Source organism: Gopherus evgoodei, chromosome 6 (assembly GCF_007399415.2).
Source record: "Gopherus evgoodei ecotype Sinaloan lineage chromosome 6, rGopEvg1_v1.p, whole genome shotgun sequence".
In the NCBI taxonomy this organism is placed as follows: Eukaryota; Metazoa; Chordata; order Testudines; family Testudinidae; genus Gopherus; species Gopherus evgoodei.
Genome location: NC_044327.1, coordinates 37,279,920 through 37,299,371, shown reverse-complemented (window position 1 = coordinate 37,299,371; position 19,452 = coordinate 37,279,920). Strand labels below are relative to the sequence as shown.

The 19,452-nt window shown below is 40.8% G+C and overlaps 1 protein-coding gene across 3 annotated transcripts in view; it reads left to right on the top strand.

Annotated features, from left to right (window-relative positions):
- PCSK5 (proprotein convertase subtilisin/kexin type 5) overlaps positions 1 to 19,452 on the top strand; it is a 302,119-nt gene that overhangs the window by 83,396 nt on the left and 199,271 nt on the right. For all 3 annotated transcript variants that reach the window (XM_030566779.1, XM_030566778.1, XM_030566780.1), the window contains exons 4-5: positions 6,734 to 6,877; positions 9,839 to 9,915. In XM_030566779.1, coding sequence (XP_030422639.1) covers positions 6,734 to 6,877; positions 9,839 to 9,915 — 221 coding nt within the window. The remainder of the gene's footprint in view (positions 1 to 6,733; positions 6,878 to 9,838; positions 9,916 to 19,452) is intronic.

Below are 19,452 nucleotides of genomic sequence, written 5' to 3'. Positions count from 1 at the left end.
ATGATGCTACAAATAGTCTACAAACTCCTTCACTGTGATTATAAGCAATGCAGCCTCTGTATTAAATGTTTCTATTTCTGGTTTTTTTTGAGTGTCCTTGAATCCTCTGGCCCTATCACAGCCTGCTGAAAGACTACAGAACTTGAGGAGGAAACCAAGGAAAGGCAAAGAAGATTTGGTGAAAGCAGTTGTGAATCAGTATGCCAGAGAGAATAAGAGGCTGCAGGACTGGAGAGAGAAAATGCATCAGTGGAGGGAAACACAAAGCAGGAGAAAGGAATTGGCTACCAAGAAAAGCACAAAGCAGCTGATAAGCCTCCTGGCACACCAAACGGACTGTATGCAGTCACTCATAGCTATGCAGGCAGATCACTAACTCCCCCCTGCCCCCCCCCCCCCGTTCCCATAGCTCTCTCCCTTGTGCCCCAGTGTTTGCTCAAAACCCCCTTCTCCATCATCCTGGTTCTTACCACCACCAGCTGCCTCCAACACCTGTACGTTCACCTACCAGCCCTGAGAACTACGACCCTTACCCTATGTGCTCAACCCCCATCACCATGCAGCATATTAATCCTGAAGTGCAGCAGGCATTGCACAGCAATCCAGGCAGGACATATTCAAACCTCTGAATGTACAGTTCAGCACCCTACCCCCTGCCCTTTTATGTACTGTATTTTGAATAAATTATTTCTTGGCTTTTAAAACAGTTTTTATTATTGCAGAAAGTGAAACATACTGTACCCCAAGGGAAAAACAGGCACTGCAAATCGTTGTAACCACTGAACTTCACTCCTGTGCAAGGCACCAAACATTACTGTTGGCTTTCAGCCTCAAATTCCTCCCTCAAGGCATCCCTAATCCATGTAGCCTTGTGCTGGGCCTCTCTAGTAGCCCTGCTCTCTGGCTGTGCAAATTCAGCCTCCAGGTGTTGAACCTCGGAGGTCCATTCCTCACTGAATGTTTCACCCTTCCCTTAACAAATATTATGGAGGCTACAGCATGCGGATATAACCGCAGGGATGCTGCTTTCCCCCAAGTCTAGCTTCCCGTAAAGACATCTCCAGCGCCCTTTTAAACGGCCAAAAGCACACTCCACAGTCATTCGTCCCCGGCTCAGCCTGTAGTTGAACCGGTCCTTGCTCCTGTCAAGCTTCCCTGTATACGGTTTCATGAGCCATGGCATTAACGGGTAAGCGGGGTCTTCAGGGATCACAATGGGCATTTCGACGTCCCCTACTGTGATCTTGCGGTCTGGGAAAAAAGTCCCGGCCTGCAGCTTCCTGAACAGGCCACTGTTCCAAAAGATGCGTGCATCATGCACCTTTCCAGGCCATCCTGTGTAAATGTCAATGAAATGCCCAAGGCGATCCACAAGTGCTTGGAGAACCACAGAGAAATACCCCTTCTGATTAATGTACTCGGATGCCAGGTGGGGTGGTGCCAGAATAGGAATATGCATCCCATCTATCGCCCCTCCACAGTTAGGGAAACCCATTTGTGCAAAGCCATCCAGAATGTCCTGCACGTTCCCCAGAGTCACGGTTCTTCTTAGCAGGATGCGATTAATGGCCCTGCAAACTTGCATCAACACTACTCCAACAGTCGACTTTCCCACTCCAAACTGGTTCACGACTGATCGGTAGCTGTCTGGAGTTGCCATCTTCCAGATTGCAATAGCCACCCGCTTCTCCACTGGCAGGGCAGCTCTCAATCTCGTGTCCTTGCGCCGCAGGGTTGGGGCGAGCTCAGCACACAGTCCCATGAAAGTGGCTTTTCTCATCCGAAAGTTCTGCAGCCACTGCTCGTCATCCCAGACTTGCAGGACGATGTGATCCCATCACTCAGTGCTTGTTTCCTGAGCCCAAAGGCGGCGTTCCACGCTGCTGAGCACATCCGTTACTGCCACAAGCAATTGATTGTCACGCGCGTCAGGTGAATCGATATCATCGTCGGACTCCTCACTGTCACTTTGGAGCTGAAGGAATAGCTCAACTGCCGAATGTGATGTCCTGGCGACATTCATCAGCAAAGTCCTCAGCAGCTCAGGCTCCATTTCTAACAGAAATCGTGCTGCAGACTGACAATGGCGCCATACTGCTGGGATGTGTAGCGATGCACCATGGAGCGTTGGGACAGGAAGCGGAATGACCCGCACCCTTCCGTCCCCTTCCCACAACCCACAGCGCCAATGGGACGAGGTGCTCTGTGGGATAGCTGCCCACAATGCACCACTCCCAACAGCGTTGCAAATACTGCAAATGTGGCCACACTGCAGCGCTTTCCCTACACAGCTGTACGAAGACAGCTGTAACTCCCAGCGCTGTACAAATGTAAGTGTAGCCATACCCTGAGGGAAGCTCTAGATCAGTAATTTTCCTCAAAACAATCTTCTCACTTCCTAAGCATTTTTGGAACACAAGAATCTCTCTACCCCTGCAGAGGTTTCTGATTAATGTTAACTGTAGTGTCATAACACAATTTTGCAGTTAAACAGTACAAAGAGAAACATCATCCTTTAACTGCTTTTTAAAAAACTCAGTCAAATTATATTGGTTGAGGGGTTGTTACTCCTTTTGATGATATTCTTCAGGCAGTGGGCAAAAGCTAAAACGATGCTATTTTACTGTGACTAAACTAACTTGTCTGTGGGAAGGTAGGATTCCACATAGTTGCCTGTTCTCTGTGGCAGAGGTGGAGAAATCAATCAGCAATACTTACATGGATGAATCTGGTAAAAACCTGCTGCTCCCAAGGTTTTGTATGTTAACAAAGTTGGTTGCTGTGTTTTTTGTTTGTTTGTTTGTTTTTTGTCTGGTTACTGCTAGGATAGATTTGACCACTAATCAATATTTTAAAATAGCCAGCCAAAAATAAAAATGGTCCTTAGAACTTCACATCAATAGAGATTAAGATAAATTAAGCCTCAGTCCTACAAATTTAACTTAGTGTATCTGACTATTCCCATTGATTGAAGTAAGATAACTCATGTGCTTATCTAAAGTTAAGCAGGACTGGGGGCAAAAACTACAACTGCATACACAAAAAAAATCATATTCCAAAAAGAGGGAACAGAGAAAATACACTGACATTATTAATAAGATGCTTCAGTACTTGCCCATTGACAGAAAGTCCAATTAATTTTAGGCACTTGCTTTCTTATTTTAATGACTATTCATTATTTAGGTAGCTCTGTAAATCTACACAATGCTTTCAAACATTTAAAACACAAAGTCTCTGTCCCAAGGATCTGACAATGTAATTGAGAGATGAATATGAAACACAGAATAAAGATTAGACACAATACAGTTAAGGAAGAATGATAGAATGGAAGTCTGTACAGGAGATTTCTTGCTAGAAGTGATTTTGAAGGAGAGATTTAAAGAGGTGGCAGACAGAACTTGTAGTAGACAAGAAGTTGGAGGCTGTTTCTCATATTGCACTATGGGATGGTGCTTTACTGCACTGTAATTGAGGTTGAAAGAGCATTTATGTTAAAAGCAAAATTTTCAAACTGCTTTAAAATCTACAGACCTAATCAGATTGGCCTGAAAAACGGTACACCAGTTCAAAGTGTGGGGTACAGTTTGTGGTGCAAATTTGGGGCGAGAAGAACTGATTGTGGGGCAGAGGATTTGTGGTGGAGAAAAGGTTGAATTTAATGGGGAAAAAAGAAATGGAGCCAGAGACGAGAGAGAAAGAAGGAGATGGGAGCATGGAGGCAGAGAACTGGTCAGAGCAGCAGGAGAGGAAGATGATTCTAATAGCAGCATTTTGCCTAGACTAGGAGGGAGAGGTGAGAAGAGGACGAAGAGGTTCCATAGGCATGGTGAGAGATGACAAAGATGTTGTACGTAATAGGAGTTGAAAGAAAAGGATGGCACTTAACAAAGATGAACTGCATCTTCAGCTGTGGTTGATATGCGCTTGGCAGAGATGGGGATGGAAACGATGGTGGCTTTATACCACCTTTACATCCCTTATATGCCACCTATGGTATGGCTGAAGGATGGGCTGGGTGTAGAGATATGCCAGCTCTATATTGGCTGGAGATTCTCCTTTGCCAGGGGATTCTCTGACCACTCATTTAGTTTGGCTGTCTTCCCGGTGTTGGAGCATAAAGTGGGAGCCAGGATCTGTCCCAGTATATTAGAAGAATCAGTGAATCATTCACTAATGGGGTAGGGGTATCTTGTCTTGCTTTTTTGTACATATGTGCAGGAAAGAGACCAATGAGAACCTCTGCTACTTCCCCAGAAGCAGATATTCAGGCATGGGCAGCCTGCTGACAACACCTTTGAGAGAAAGGAGTCATCTTTTGGTAGAGCTCCAAGAGTCTTTCAGGGGAATAGGAATCAAAACCCCAAACACTTGCCCAGGGCAAGTGGTGAAACTAGACTAGTGGTTCTCAACCTATTTACCATTGTGGGCTGCATCCGATACTACCCGTATGGCCCTGAGGATGTCACATTGGCCACTGAGCTGTGCTGATTGGGCCGCAAGCGACCCACGGGCCGCAGGTTGAGAACCACTGGACTAGACCAAGAAGCAGAGCAGCCAGAACTGCTAGTTCTTCCCCAGAGGGAAAGGGTCAAGCCTAGGAACAATGAAAGGAACGAGAAGAGGAAAGATCTAGTGGTGGGTTGCATATTGGTTATTGGGAGTCATTTTTCCCTTTCCTCATTCCCAGCAACCAGGAAGAAAGGAAGGGTGAAGTTTCTGCATTTTGTCAGACTGGAGGGATTATGTGCTGTGTTTCCTGTCAGGCATTGCCACCCTCTTCCCCCCCACCTGCTAGAGACTACTTCACTTTTAGTATTGGCTTCTGGCTAATAAGTCTATTCCTCTAGCTAACAGGTGTCTGGTATGATCATCTTGGAGTGGAGAGTCAGCATGGTTCAGTAAATTGACCCTGGGGCAAGAAGGCTGGAACTCCCATCCCACTTCTGCCTCTGACTTGCTCTGTGACCTTGGGCAAATCACTTCACCCTTCATGTCTCCGTTTTCCCAGCTGTAAAATGGTCATATTTATCTACCTCACAGCTGTTTTGTGACGATTAATTTGTTGAAGTCTGTAGTGCACTTTGAAAAATACAAGGGAACTCTATGTGTGAAGCACCGTTATAATCTTTAGTATTGCAGTGATAACACCATCCCAGATGATGTCATTGAGAGAACCCACCAGACTTGATGTAGAATTATGTGAGTCTTTGCAGTAGTTCAGAATGCTGTTTTATTATTGTTGGTATATCACAAAGAGTCTTGAGCAGTCACTGCACAAAGTGTGCACAAAAGGAAGTATGGAGTGTTGCTAACCTTATAAAACAAGCTGTCTGCACATTTTTGAATGATATACATAACTCTACTTTAAAACCTCATCTAGACATTCTTTGGAGTTGATCCCTAAAGTTGAACAAATGCCTTGTTTATACAATGCTTAAGAGCAAACTTGCTTTAGTAGCCTCTAATAAACACTGTGAAAGCCACTGGTTTGTAAATTATATCAAGGTGCATGGGGGGTGAATGGAAGGAGGCAGTGGTAAGAGCGGTCTCAGAAGTAATCTTGCATTCATTTACACCACATTCTGTGCTAACAAATTGTCTTCAATGGGGTTAACCCATTCCCCTCCCCCTGTGTGTAAGTCAGGGCAGAAGCTGTCCCTTTTTATTTACTTGAACTGTTTACAGTTTCCAAAATGCTAAAACATTACATTGAGATGCATGTGCAAGGAAATGGGGAGGGGGGAGTGAACGCTCAGAGCTTTTATGTGGCTACTGTTGCTATGATACTAGGTTCAAGCATTTCTTTCTTTCTTTCTTTCTTTCTTTCCCTCCTTGCTCTCACTGAGTTGGAGAAAAGCAACACTGATGAGGGTCTGAATGGTTCGAGCTTCATAGGGGACCACTTTGTGTATGGGTCAGAGAGTTGCTAGTGGGGGTGTATGAATACCCAAGTGTCATTTCTCATTTCCATAACAAGCCAGATTTTTTCACGTAAACGGGGGATGTATTCATGTCAGAGGAGAGTCATTCACTTTTTATGTACCCTAATTTCTCTCCACACCTATTCCTCAGCAAGCTGTACCCCAACACGTTGACTTGTAGCCATCTACAATTCATCAGGCACCTTAAGCTGCAAGTTTTTCAGAGGGTTGTTTTGGTTACAGGTTCTTAAGTGCTGCTCATCTCCTGCTGATATTGCACAAAACCTGCCAAAAGCATTCTTTTGTAGATAGAAATGAATCTGGATTAGTTTCCAGACACCCAGTAAAGAAATTATACAGCAAGTAAACTCCAAAAAGCAGGTTTTGTTTCCAGGGCTGTTTCTCTACAGACATTTGTCTGCTTTTATCCAAATATGATTTGTTTTGCTGAAAAATTCAAATGCACATTTCCAATGAGCATATCGAATGGTCAGAAAAAAAATGTGTTTCATTTAATACAGGGCTTCTAATTGAGCATCATAACTAATAGCCGCCCTTTCCTACTGTTCAGTATTTAAAAAGAAATAAGCAGTTCTAGTGATTTCCATTTCATTTAGCGTTTCTTTTAAATTTTCCTGGTATTTGTTGATGAAGACACTGATCTTCCGTATCTGCTATTCAAATCAATACAGTCATCTGCTGATAATTTAATTGGTTATGATAATGAATAAGCTAATAATCCCAACCCTCCTTCCCCCCACTGTTCAATTATCTCCAACATCCAATGCATTTATCGCCTCTTCTCTCTTTAGCACTGCAGTGATAACACCCATCACTGTCAGTCAGATATGAACATAGTAGGTGCTTGGAAGAGAGGCTACACCGGAAAGAATATCGTGATCACCATCCTGGATGATGGCATTGAGAGAACCCACCCAGACTTGATGCAGAATTATGTGAGTCTTTGTAGTAGTTCAGAATGCTGTTTTATTATTCAGAATTAAGATTGCTGCTTGTAGAAAGTTGACTGTGTTGTTCTGGTTGATGGAGCAAGAGAGAAAGAACGAAAGAAAGATTTTCTATAACAGCAAGGAAGGAAATTACAAAAAGTTATATTTTTTCATATGGAAATAATCTGTAAGATAATATCTTGTATAATGTCAGTTTAATATCTGATATGTCTTCCATAAGGAATCTGTATCCTTATGGAATATAAGGAGGGGGTTGAATTCAATGAGCTCATAATTTTTCACCCCATATCTAAACACTTTGACCTGTGGTCCTCCCACCACCATCACTCTCAGAGCTTTTGAATATGCTACACATCTGTTAATTTCAAGAGTATATAGCTAAAGGGAGAGTATAAACATTGGTAGGCCAAAAATATTTATCTAGAGAGATAACAGCCCATTTTTGAAGGCCTTAACTTAATTATATCCTCCTGAGTATTTATTGAAGTTCAAGCTATCCATCCTATGGCTAGAAAAAATGTAAGGAAAAAAAGATATGTGACTTGCACTCATCTGCAACACTTTGAGGTCTCGTCAGTATAGCTCTGTTGATTCCAATGACGTTAGCCCCAATTTACACTACTCTAAATGAGAGGGGAACTATGCCCTTTGTTTATTGTAAGTTTCCTATGGCCTTATAGGTTTTCTGTCTGCTTGTGTTTGTCACATTTAAACAATTGATTTAAAATAAATAGGAATATTTGCTTAATGTACAGAGAGGCTTCTCTCTTGGTAGGTAAACTTTTTGTCTTATCAAAGCTGAAATTGTCCTTTCAAGCTATTTAGAATCTCAGGGCAGTGCATTGCTAGGGTGATTATTCTAGGCGACAAGCATAGTCATGATGCAGAAGTGCACGACCTTGGGTGTCTTGTTGTTTTTATGAAATGGAATGTGCATCCTGTACATGAATGCAGTGAAGAAAACAAATGAGTGCATTTGGGATGAAATTCTCATGTGTTCTAGCTGTAGAGGTGAATTTCGTCCTGACAGAGCATTCAAGACATAGGGCATGGCTACACTTGCAGATGTAGAGCGCTGTGAGTTAAACCCGCCTTTGTAGAGTGCAATAGGGAAAGTGCTGCCGTCTGTCCACACTGGCATGGCCACATTTGCGGCATTTGCAGCACCTCTGGGAGCAGTGCATTATGGGCAGCTATCCCAGCATGCAAGTGACTGCAACGTGCTTTTCAAATGGGGTGGAATGTGACAGGGAGTATGTTGTGTGTATGTGGGGGGAGAGAGGGTGGGTTTTTGGGGTGCTGAGAGTGTGCCAGCATCCTGTCTTGTAAGTTCAGCCCCCCCCCCCCCCACTCAGTCAAAGCAAACAGTAAATATTTGCTTTTTCTCCAAGCTGATAAGCAGCCAGCTTCTTGTAGCAGAGCTTTGAAAGGGCATTTCTGCATTCCTGCAGCTGATTTCACAACAATGACAAGAGCGGTCACTTGACTTAAGGGGATTATGGGATGTTTCTGGATGCTGATCATAGTACAGTAACGCAACAAACTCGTTCACACTGGTGCCGCGGTGCTCCAGCGGGGGCGCAGCAAACATTATTCCACTCACCAAGGTGGAGTACAGCAGCACTCTAGCTGTGGAGTCAGAGCGTTCTACATGCTTTGCCAGTGTGGACGGAGAGCGAGCTAGGGTGCCCGGGGCTGCTTTATTGCGCTGTAACTCGCAAGTGTAGCCAAGGCCATAGACATGACTCTGTCATTAACATCCAGTCCAAAAAGTTAAGAGATGAGTCTGCAGTTCTAAAGCCATTGATTTTGAATTAGCTACAGTTAAGGCCAAATCCTGCCATCCATCCTGTATATGAACTCCCTTTTGAAAACAGGAAGTTCTGCCTAAAAATCAATGACAGGATATAGCTTTGTCAATTTAAGATTCATCTGATCTTCACGTGCACTACATCTTTCATGTTAATTCCCACATCATAGGTTATTTAAACAAGTCAGGTACAACTTTCCTCCCTCATAGAACAGCTGAGATTGTATCAGATGTCATTAAGTTTATCCCAGTCCTATCCTTCCAGTGAATGTAAATGCAGCTATTTACTACCTCCCCTACTTTCTCCCCTGCCAGTGAGGAATTTCTCCAGGGCAATTCACTGGTTTGATGACAAATGCCTTCTATGTGGCTACAAACAGGAAAATTTGAGGTGGATGTGGTAACTGGTTTTGAACAAAGAAGAGATTAAAAGGAACCACTTGCCATGTCAACACACCACGTGCTACCACATCAGTTAACAGAAGCCACAAAAACAAGCAATTGTTTGCACTATAAACTATTTTCAACAGGAAGAATCGTGGTAAATGCGGAAAATATGGCAAAAACACACATTTCACATACTTTACAAATAGTTATGCTCCCTGAAAAGAGAAGGTATATTCTTTTCCAGAGTGTATAGTTTGTGTTATGTATGTCAACACTATGTAGGAATATTTTCTTAAAGGAATATAAAGGATTTCTGCTTCCTAACATTTTGGGAATTTTTCTTTTCTTAAACTATATCCAATTGTTATTGAACCTAGATACATTTAATGCAAACATAGTCTCTTTTTCAGGTGTTATATACAGATGTCTCAGAGGAGGAGTACAGGGTTTTATGTAATAAATTTACATATGTGACAAACAGCTCTTCCTATTTTATAATGATTGTTCAAAAATACTTGTGTCTAATGTATTTGTTATCCTCCACCCTTTCCAAAACAAAATTTTAAAAATGTAAATCCTCTAATTATTGACCATATGATCCTTTCCTAAAACATCACAAAACCTCAGGAATGTTAGTTAACCCAATTACTCTCTTGTAGAAACCTGCTGAAGAATGTATGTGGGCCACATGAGTCAATGGCTAATTAATGAGAAACTGGTTCTCTCTCTCTTTTTTCTGTTGGTTACAGGATTCGAACGCCAGCTATGATGTCAATAGCAACGATATTGACCCCATGCCTCGGTATGATGCCAGCAATGAAAACAAGTAAGGCCTGTTCACTATGGCATGTTTGACATTTTAAATGCAATGCCTCAAGCAGAACATACCAAATCTGCCAGTGTAGTAGGGATGCACCCGAATGTCTCCATAAAGCACTGAGATTTGCATTTAACTCTGTTTTATATATATATAATATAGGGTGTCTCCTCACACACTGTAGAGCACTCACTCTGTGAGTAGATGGGTGCACTTATCTGAGAATTTATAAGTAAATCCATTAATTAGAGTTCTAAGCATTTAAAAATGAACACATTTTGAATTTGTTTTTTGGCAAGTCTAACCTTTTTTCAGAATTTTCTAAGCAAATTGTTGGAGTCTGGTACTTTGTTTTGTGTGGACTTTGCCTTAGCTTATGATTTCCTTGCACTTAGTTTTTGTGGTGTTGTGAGAAAATACACTTGAGCAACTTTAATTCAAAGTTAATGGAGTTTTATATGTGTGTGATTTTACTAGAGGCAATTTAAAACTAACTAACAAATACATGAACGGTAATTCATTCTGATTGTAATTGTACGTCCTTTGCTGCTGATGGTTAGATATTTCTGTCTGAAAGATAGTTTTTTCCTTTGGAGATCAACTTCTTTTTCAATGTTATTCAGCAGTTATTTTTAATGGTCCAAGAATCTCTCTGGGAGGCTCTTGGTCCCATTCCTGGGGCACCTGGAGGGGCCCAGCACTATCATTGGGGCCCCTGGCAGAGTTACTCATCTGTTAAATATCAGAGGGGTAGCCATGTTAGTCTGGATCTGTAAAAGCAGCAAAGAATCCTGTGGCACCTTATAGACTAACACATGTTTTGGAGCATGAGCTTTCGTGGGTGAATACCCACTTTGTCAGATGCAAGTCTAACCTCTTGCATTTGACGAAGTGGGTATTCACCCACGAAAGCTCATGCTCCAAAATGTATGTTAGTCTATAAGGTGCTACAGGATTCTTTGCTGCTCATCTGTTAAACATGGCGCTTCACACAGGGAAGTATAAACCTTTTTATAGAATCATAGACATTAGAAGCAATTATCTAGTCTCCCTGCCACTGCAGGATTGTTCCTACATTATATATACATGGAAAGTATTGTAATGTTACTTGTCTGAAAGATAGATTTGCATTCGAGAAGCTATGAGGGGTGAAGCCTTTTCCTTCTCACCACTCCAGTGTTTTAGGCTATTCTTCTCCCCTCTCAGCCCTACAGGGTTTGTGTTACAGAAGCCATCCATGATTAGTTTTTGTCTGAAACCAGTCAGTGCTGCAACCATTATGATCAGAGGGTTCTCTCCAGAAGGACATTGAGGATCCGTTCTTGATTAGAGTCAGTGGTGAAACATCCAGTAACTTACATGGACAAATCCTGCTCCTGCAGCAAAATGGTGGTGGACTGTGCAGGGTTTGTGCATACCCTGTGCAGCAGAGAGCTCTGCCTTCAGGGACTCCTTGTGTAGTATGGCTGAGATACTGGTGGCAAGGGAAGTGGTGCAGCTAGGCCACTTGGATCTTCCTAGTGTCTAGAGGGGAATGACACAAGGAGCTGCAGTGTCTCTTCCAGTCTTTAGGTGGCAATAACTTACATGGCAAGGGTGGGCGGATTCTGCCAAGTGCCCAGTTTGGCTAATCAAGCTGAGTGCTGTGCTTTGGGATTTGCCCACTTGTCTGTTGTCTCCTCAATGCCCCCAGCCCCTCTGGGTTTGGGAAGAAATGCTTCTTCAAACAAATATTTTGCAAAAATTTCAAGAAAATGTATGGAAAAACAATTGAAAGTGAATGCATACAAGATCATCTGCTACAATAATATTTTCTCTAGCATGAATGTACCGCTTAAAGCAGGGGTAGGCAACTTATGGCATGTGTGCCGAAGGTGGCACGCGAGCTAATTTTCAGTGGCACTCACACTGCCCACCTCTTGGCCACCGGTCCAGGGGGCTCTGCATTTTAATTTATTTTTAAATGAAGCATCTTAAACATTTTAAAAACCTTATTTACTTTACATACAACAATAGTTTAGTTATATATTATAGACTTATAGAAAGACTGGCACGCGAAACCTTACGTCAGAGTGAATAAATGAAGACTCGGCACACCACTTCTGAAAGGTTGCCAACCCCTGGCTTAAAGCTTACTAGCTGTGTTATTTAAGAGATATATATATATAATATATACACATTATGTTTTTTTTATAAAGATATTATAGTAAGATTTGGATGAGAACTAATCAGGGATTTGGCTATTAAAACAGTGATATAGGAGGTTGTAAATAACTGGAAAATTCATCTCACACAGAAATCTATTATACTGAAATTGATTAGAATAGCACATCTAATAAATTATAATTAACTATTTTTTGTGGGGTTGTAATTTTAGCATATGTTCTAATTCAGGTTCTTTCATTTGCTGTTGTTTACATACTCCAAACATTATTTTCTAGACACAAGTAGATGCATGAACTATTTTCTTCTCCCTATACCATCCTATACCATCTGCACATTTGTTATCCTTTTTTCATACTGTTGCTCACTGTACTGAATGTCTGTCTTTTCTTTACTAGAAAAATCCTCTAAAACAGAAGTGCAATTAGATAGTAATTGCCAATAAAACCATGTTGCTTTGAAATCTGTAAATATCCTGCAGATGTGGTTTACTGTAATGTTAAACAAAAAGACTCATCAGGAACAAGCTATGTAAAAATTGCTGCTATGCTAACTTGGTGAAGCAAGCAGCAAACCCAAGATCACAGACCACGTGTCAACAAGAAAAATGCTAATGATCAAATTGAATCTGTTAGGAGATGCTTCTAGGACATTTGTTAAATAAAACAGAAAAAAAAAGAAGCAGCAAAATAGACTGCAAAGAGTCTTGCTCTTTTGAAATGGACTACAGCACTTTTCAGTTGAGGTTCTTAAAGTGCTGTACACAGAGGCCTATTATCATCCTCATTTTAGAGATGAAAAATTCAGGTACCAAAAGGTCAAGGCCTAAATTGTAAGAAGTGTCTGTAAAGTTTAGGTTCCCAACATCAGGAATCTCTGGCTTAATTTTCAGAGGTGCTGAGTGCCCTTAGTACTCAGGGCCAGATTTTTAAAGCTATTTAGGTGCCTAAAAATGCAGAGAGACACCTGGTGGGATTTTCAAAAGTGTGTTGGTGCCATTCTCAGTGGGTGTTAGGCACCTATGCATTTTTGAAAATCCCACTAGGTTCCTATCTTTAGGTGCCTAAATACCTTTAAAAATCTGGCCCGACTGACTTTCAGTTGGGATTCTGGTTGCTCAATATATCTGATAATCAGGTGCCAGGTGTCTCAGATTGGTCATGCAAAAATGAAGGCACCCAAAATCAGTGGTCACTTTTGAAAATGTAGGTCTTACTGACTTGCCCATGACCATAAATAGAAGTAGATATAGAACCCAAATCTCCTGACTCTCAGTTCCTGCTCGAACACTGCTCCAACACTCAATAGTGCATTATAATGTTCCAATTAAAAAGGATAGTGGGACATACAAGTACACATCAGCAGGCTAAGCAAATTTATTTTAGAAAGCAATATAATTATGGGGGTGGAGTGATAAGAAGGAATAAAAAGAAATGTTGCAAAACTAAGCAGGTGTCTTAGTGGAGCTTTGCTAGGACACAGCTGGGAAACTTCAGGGTACTGGTACTGTTTGCTAACTTTTCTCTTTTAATCAGTAATGAGGCTTATTAGGAATATAAAATTATGAGCAAGCATAAATTGGGGTTTGTGAAAAGACAGTAGATAAACTTGAATGACGTATTTTGAAATGATGTTTAAAAATAAAGTTCTCAAGTAAGTGTAGAGAACGTGAGGGGAAGGAAAAAAAAACTTAAATCAATTTCTTGAACTTTTTAGTCAAAACCACAGTGGGACGAAAGTGTCTTTAACTACTATGGTATGTAGGAGTCCTGCCAGAAGTTTACTTTGGTCTCTACAACTTGGCAGAGAATTGTGAAGCTTGTAAATGGTATAGGTCTATGCTAGAACTTCTCTTTGCACAGCTAAAGACAGCAGTCAGCTGTGAATGAAGTCATTCTTGCTATGCAAGTCATCTTGTTTTGATTTAATGCTGAGTGCTGCTGGTTCATTTTATGTCTGTTATTTAGCTGTCACCTGTAAACATCATTTTAAAACAACTGTATCACGTAGCCATCAGAACTCACTGGATAAAATGCAAACAGACTTACTGGGTTACAGCCCCATACCGTTGGGTAAACTCAGAAATTAAAGAAATGAAAACAAACGTTAGCAACATTAAAACAAGTTTTCATTTTGGACCACACACAAAAAAAGGCATTTCTCTGTTTCAGGCTGAGATTTTCCTTTGATATTTCAGATCTTAGTAACCCATCTTTTTAAAAGGCAAGACTTCTGATCTGCTCCATATAAGAAAGAAGAAAATAAGGCACATAATTTCTGATTAGGAGATACATAGTTGCTCTGTTGGAATACAGTTCACAGTTTTGCAGCTTTATATTTAATTAAATTAACACATTTTATTTTAATAACTCTTTATATATACTTTCTTAAATGAACAAATTTCTATTTTTTACAAGAATGTGTTTGCATATTGACTGTAAAAGTCATGATATAAAAATGCTTGAGGTCCGGAATCTTTGCTGGTCTAAAATCATAAAAGGTAAAAAAATTGCTTTGGCTTTCTAATGCTAGAGTTCATAGTATCTACAAAGTTTTAGTTGCAAAGGTGGAGAGAGAGTTAATAAGTCACAGTGAGTTTTTTGCTTCTACTTGGTCCAAAATAATGAGAATATTTTTTCTAGCAGAAGACCAATATACCCATTCCAAATCATTGCCATTTTTCTTCCTTTGTCAAATTAACACATTTTCCAAATAAAATGCCAAAAGGCATTTCATTTTCTGACGGTTTATGGATGTTGCTTTGTAGTGGACAACAGAATCTATGTGTTAAGTCATTTAATCAGAATGGATATTAGATATCTGACAGGCAGAATAGCTTCTAATGCATCCTGGATGGCCAGAAAGTGATTTCAGTGAAATAAAAGGGTATATTGACTTTATCCTATCATCATTCAGATATGGAACCCTGAAGAACTTAATGCAATCTAACACAGAGAATTTGAATTTGTTTGATTGCTCGCTCCAAAAATCAGCCCTAAGAAAATTCCCTTCTCGGTGCAAGACAAAATGGAGCTTTGGTAACACCAAACATGTTCCCTTTAAGAGAACATAACAGTTTAGAAAGGAAAACTAATTGATGGTATGTGTACTGGTAGACACATGCAGACCAAACCTACAGTGGGACAGAGTTTCATCAATTCCAGCTGAAGTCAATGTGAGTTTAGGTACTCAGCATCTCATGCAGTTTCTCTGCAAGTTTAGTTGATGGCTGTGAGGTACTATTAGGAAACTGCAGATTTTGTTGTTGTTGTCGTCATGTAAATTTATGTCTGGATTTTTTGTTTATGAAAGTGAGGGCCCAAAAAATATTGGCAAACCTGTTAACAGGCAGCCAAGTGCTATGAAAGCTTTTCCACTGGAGCCCAATCCTGATTTACAACACTGCTACTATCTAGTCTTGGGCCTCTCTTATGGACCCATAGCTGGTATACTGATTTTGTGCTGTGATTTTTAGCAGAGGTTAGTAACTAAGCAGTTTCAGGCAGTATATGGCTAGATCTCCATAGAACAAGTATATTTTACAAGGAGCAGTATTGGTAATTTAGCAGCTAGCCTCAGAGTTAATGCTGATCTAGTTCCCCATCAGAGTGGTAAGAGACACTATTACTCTGGAGATAATGTTATCTTTCAGATTAGATATTAAATCAATGATCTGACCATTTGTTGTAATTAACAACTGTTGTTAATTGTACTGTTTGCAAGAGTAAAGGAGCTAAACCTTGTCTAAAGTCCAGCTTGGATAATCATGTTATGTTTAACTAGATTCCCCTTGCAATTTCATTTCAAGAGTATTCTTCCTAACTACCTGCCCTAAACAATTATGTGGAGTTGCTGTGCACCATTACCCAGCTGTTGTGTCTATTCATTAGATGGCTGCATTTCAGTAGTAATCTTTATATAATCTTTGTATGCCTTACAGGAGAGTTGAGAGGCTTAATTAACATTTGTAGAGTGTTTTGAGATCCTTGGAAGGAACATCCTATAGAAACACAAAGCATGACTATTAATAATCACATCAGACTATGTAGTGTATTTGCTAGTATATGGCCATTAGAGAAATTTGACTTCTGTTCTAAAACAGGGTTGAACCTATGTCTAAAGGGTCTGTTTTCTACATTACATAATCCTCTCCAAAGTTCAGAGTTGGCTTGAATGGTTCTGTTTCTAAAATCAAAAAGTCATTGAAGTTAACAAATTTCTGGGGGGAAGAGGGGAGAGAGTGAAAAGAAAACAAATTTCCATTTGTTTACAGTAGTGCGGGGAAGAGTGGGGGAGAGAAATCCCTTTCAATACCTTGGTGTTGGTTACTGAGCAGTATAACTCACTTGAATAATAGATGCGCCGTGAGGAGCAGCAACCTTTCCTTTCAGACTTTGTTAAAACATATCCTCATGATTCACTTTTCCTGTATTTACCCAAGAAAGTTTAATAAAAGCTGTCTCCAGAGTTCTAATTATTTAAGTTACCCAAAAAGTGGACTCACAGATAAAATACTATTCTGAAGTTCTGTGCCACTACTTCTCTTTTTTATATATGAATTATTGATGATGATGATGATGAGTCAGATCATCCCTTTAGATTCTAAGTCCCAGCTGGTCCATGGTGCTACAATATAGTAGAGGGAAGATGAACCCTTGTATTGACCTGGGTTTGTGAGGGTTGTGGTAAAGACCTCTTATTTAAGGAAGACAGATTTTTTTTTTCTGGAAGGAATGGGTTTTCCATCCCAAAACTTATCTGTATTTTATAACTATTCATTTAAGTTGGGAAGACCACATCTGCAATAAGACTATTTTTGTTTTATGTAACAGGACAACTGGGTGGGAACTTGAGTAAGAAAATGCATTTCTTTGGGATTTCTCCTTATAGCAGACCTTATCTTAGAGGAAGCTAAAGAGAGTGATTATGATTCTTCATTCTATTGCATCTGTTTTGTGCCTGTGTAATTCCACAGCCTCAGGAACAACTCTTACATCATAATCAAAAAGGCTGACAAAGGAGGTGCTGTTGTCATCATAAATAGGTCAGAATATGAATGAGAGGCTGCTAGGCAGCTCTCAAACACCACATTCTACAAGCCATTACCCGCTGATCCCACTGAGGGTTACCAAAAGCAACTACGCCATCCACTCAAGAAACTCCCTGAAAAAGCACAAGAACAAATCTGCAAAGACACACCCCTAGAACCTCAAGCACGGGTATTCTGTCTGCTATCCAAGATCCATAAACCTGGAAATCCTGAATGCCCCATCATCTCAGGCATTGGCACCCTGACAGCAGGATTGTCTGGTTATGTAGACTCTCTCCTCAGGCCCTATGCCACCAGCACTCCTAGCTATCTTTGAGACACCACTGACTTCCTGAGGAAACTACAATCCATTGGTGATCTTCCAGAAAACACCATGCTGGCCACTATGGATGTAAAAGCTCTCTACACCAACATTCCACACAAAGATGGACTGCAAGCCATCAGGAACAGCATCCCCAATAATGTCACAGCAAACCTGGTGGCTGAACTTTGTGACTTTGTCCTCACTCACAACTATTTCACATTTGGGGACAATGTATACCTTCAAGTCAGCGGCACTGCTATGGGTACCCGCATGGCCCCACAGTATGCCAACATTTTTATGGCTGACTTAGAACAATGTTTCCTCAGCTCTCGTCCCCTAATGCCCCTACTCTACTTGCACTACATTGATGACATCTTCATCATCTGGACCCATGGAAAAGAAGCCCTTGAGGAATTCCACCATGATGTCAACAATTTCCATCCCACCATCAACCTCAGCCTGGACCAGTCCATACAAGACACTACAGTGCTAATAAGTGATGATCACATAAACAGCACCCTATACCAGAAACCTACTGACCACTATACTTACCTACATGCCTCCAGCTTTCATTCAGACCACACCACACGATCTGTTGTCTACAGCCAAACTCTAAGATACCACCACATTTGCTCCAACCCCTCAGACAGACAAACACCTACAAGATCTCTATTAAGTGTTCTTACAGCTAGAATACCCACCTGCTGAAGTGAAGAAACAGATTGACAGAGCCAGAAGAGTACCCAGAAGTCACCTACTACAGGACAGGCCCAACAAAGAAAGTAACAGAACACCACTAGCCGTCACCTTTTGCCCTCAACTAAAACCTCTCCAGTACATCATCAAGGATCTACAACCTCTCCTGAAGAATGATCCTTCACCCTCACAGACCTTGGGAGACAGGCCAGTCCTCGCTTCAGACAACCCCCCAACCTAAGCAAATATTCACCAGCAACCACTCACCAAACAACAAAAACAGTAACTCAGGAACCTACCCTTGCAACAAAGCCCATTGCCAACTCTGTCCACATATCTATTCAGGGGACACCATCATAGGACCTAATCACATCAGCCACACTATCAGAGGCTCATTCATCTGCACATCTACCAATGAGATATATGCCATCATGTGCCAGCAACACCCCTCTGCCATATATATTGGCCAAACCAGACAGTCTCTATGCAAAAGAATAAATGGACACAAATCAGACGTCAAGAATTATAACATTCAAAAACCAGTCGGAGAACACTTCAGTCTCCCTGGTCACTCAATTACAGACCTAAAAGTAGCAATACTACAACAAAAAACCTTCAAAAACAGACTCCAATGAGAAACTGCTGAATTGGAATTAATTAGCAAACTAGACACCATTAAATTAGGCTTGAATAAAGACTGGGAGTGGATGAGTCATTACACAAAGTAGATCTATTCCCCCACTGTTACTCACACCTTCTTGTCAGTTGTTGGAAATGAGCCATCCTGATTATCACTACAAAAGTTTTTTTTTCTTTTGCTGACAATAGTCCACCTTAACTGATTATTTTCTTATAGTTGGTATGGCAACACCCATTTTTTCATGTTCTTTGTATATACATATATATCTTCTTACTGTATTTTCCACTGCATGTATCTGATGAAGTGGGTTTTAGCCCACAAAAGCTTATGCTTAAATAAATTTGTTAGTCTCTAAGATGCCACAGGTACTCCATGTTCTTTTTGCTGATACAGACTAACACAGCTACCACTCTGAAACTTGTCTAATAGGGTGGAAAATCTGGCCCACTGAATCTTCTATTTGTGTTGTGCAACTAAAGCACACATATCCGGATATACTATTGATTTCCTCTTACTATACCATTAAAAATAACCTTTAACTACAAGTTGGATAGCGCACCCGCATAGTAACAGTCAAAAGCTAATGACTGAAACTTGCAGCTGAACTATAAGCTTCTGACCAAAAGTAGAGCTGCATAACTCTAAACTAATGACTTAGGGTTTCATTAGCCATGGAATGTTTTTGTAAGATAC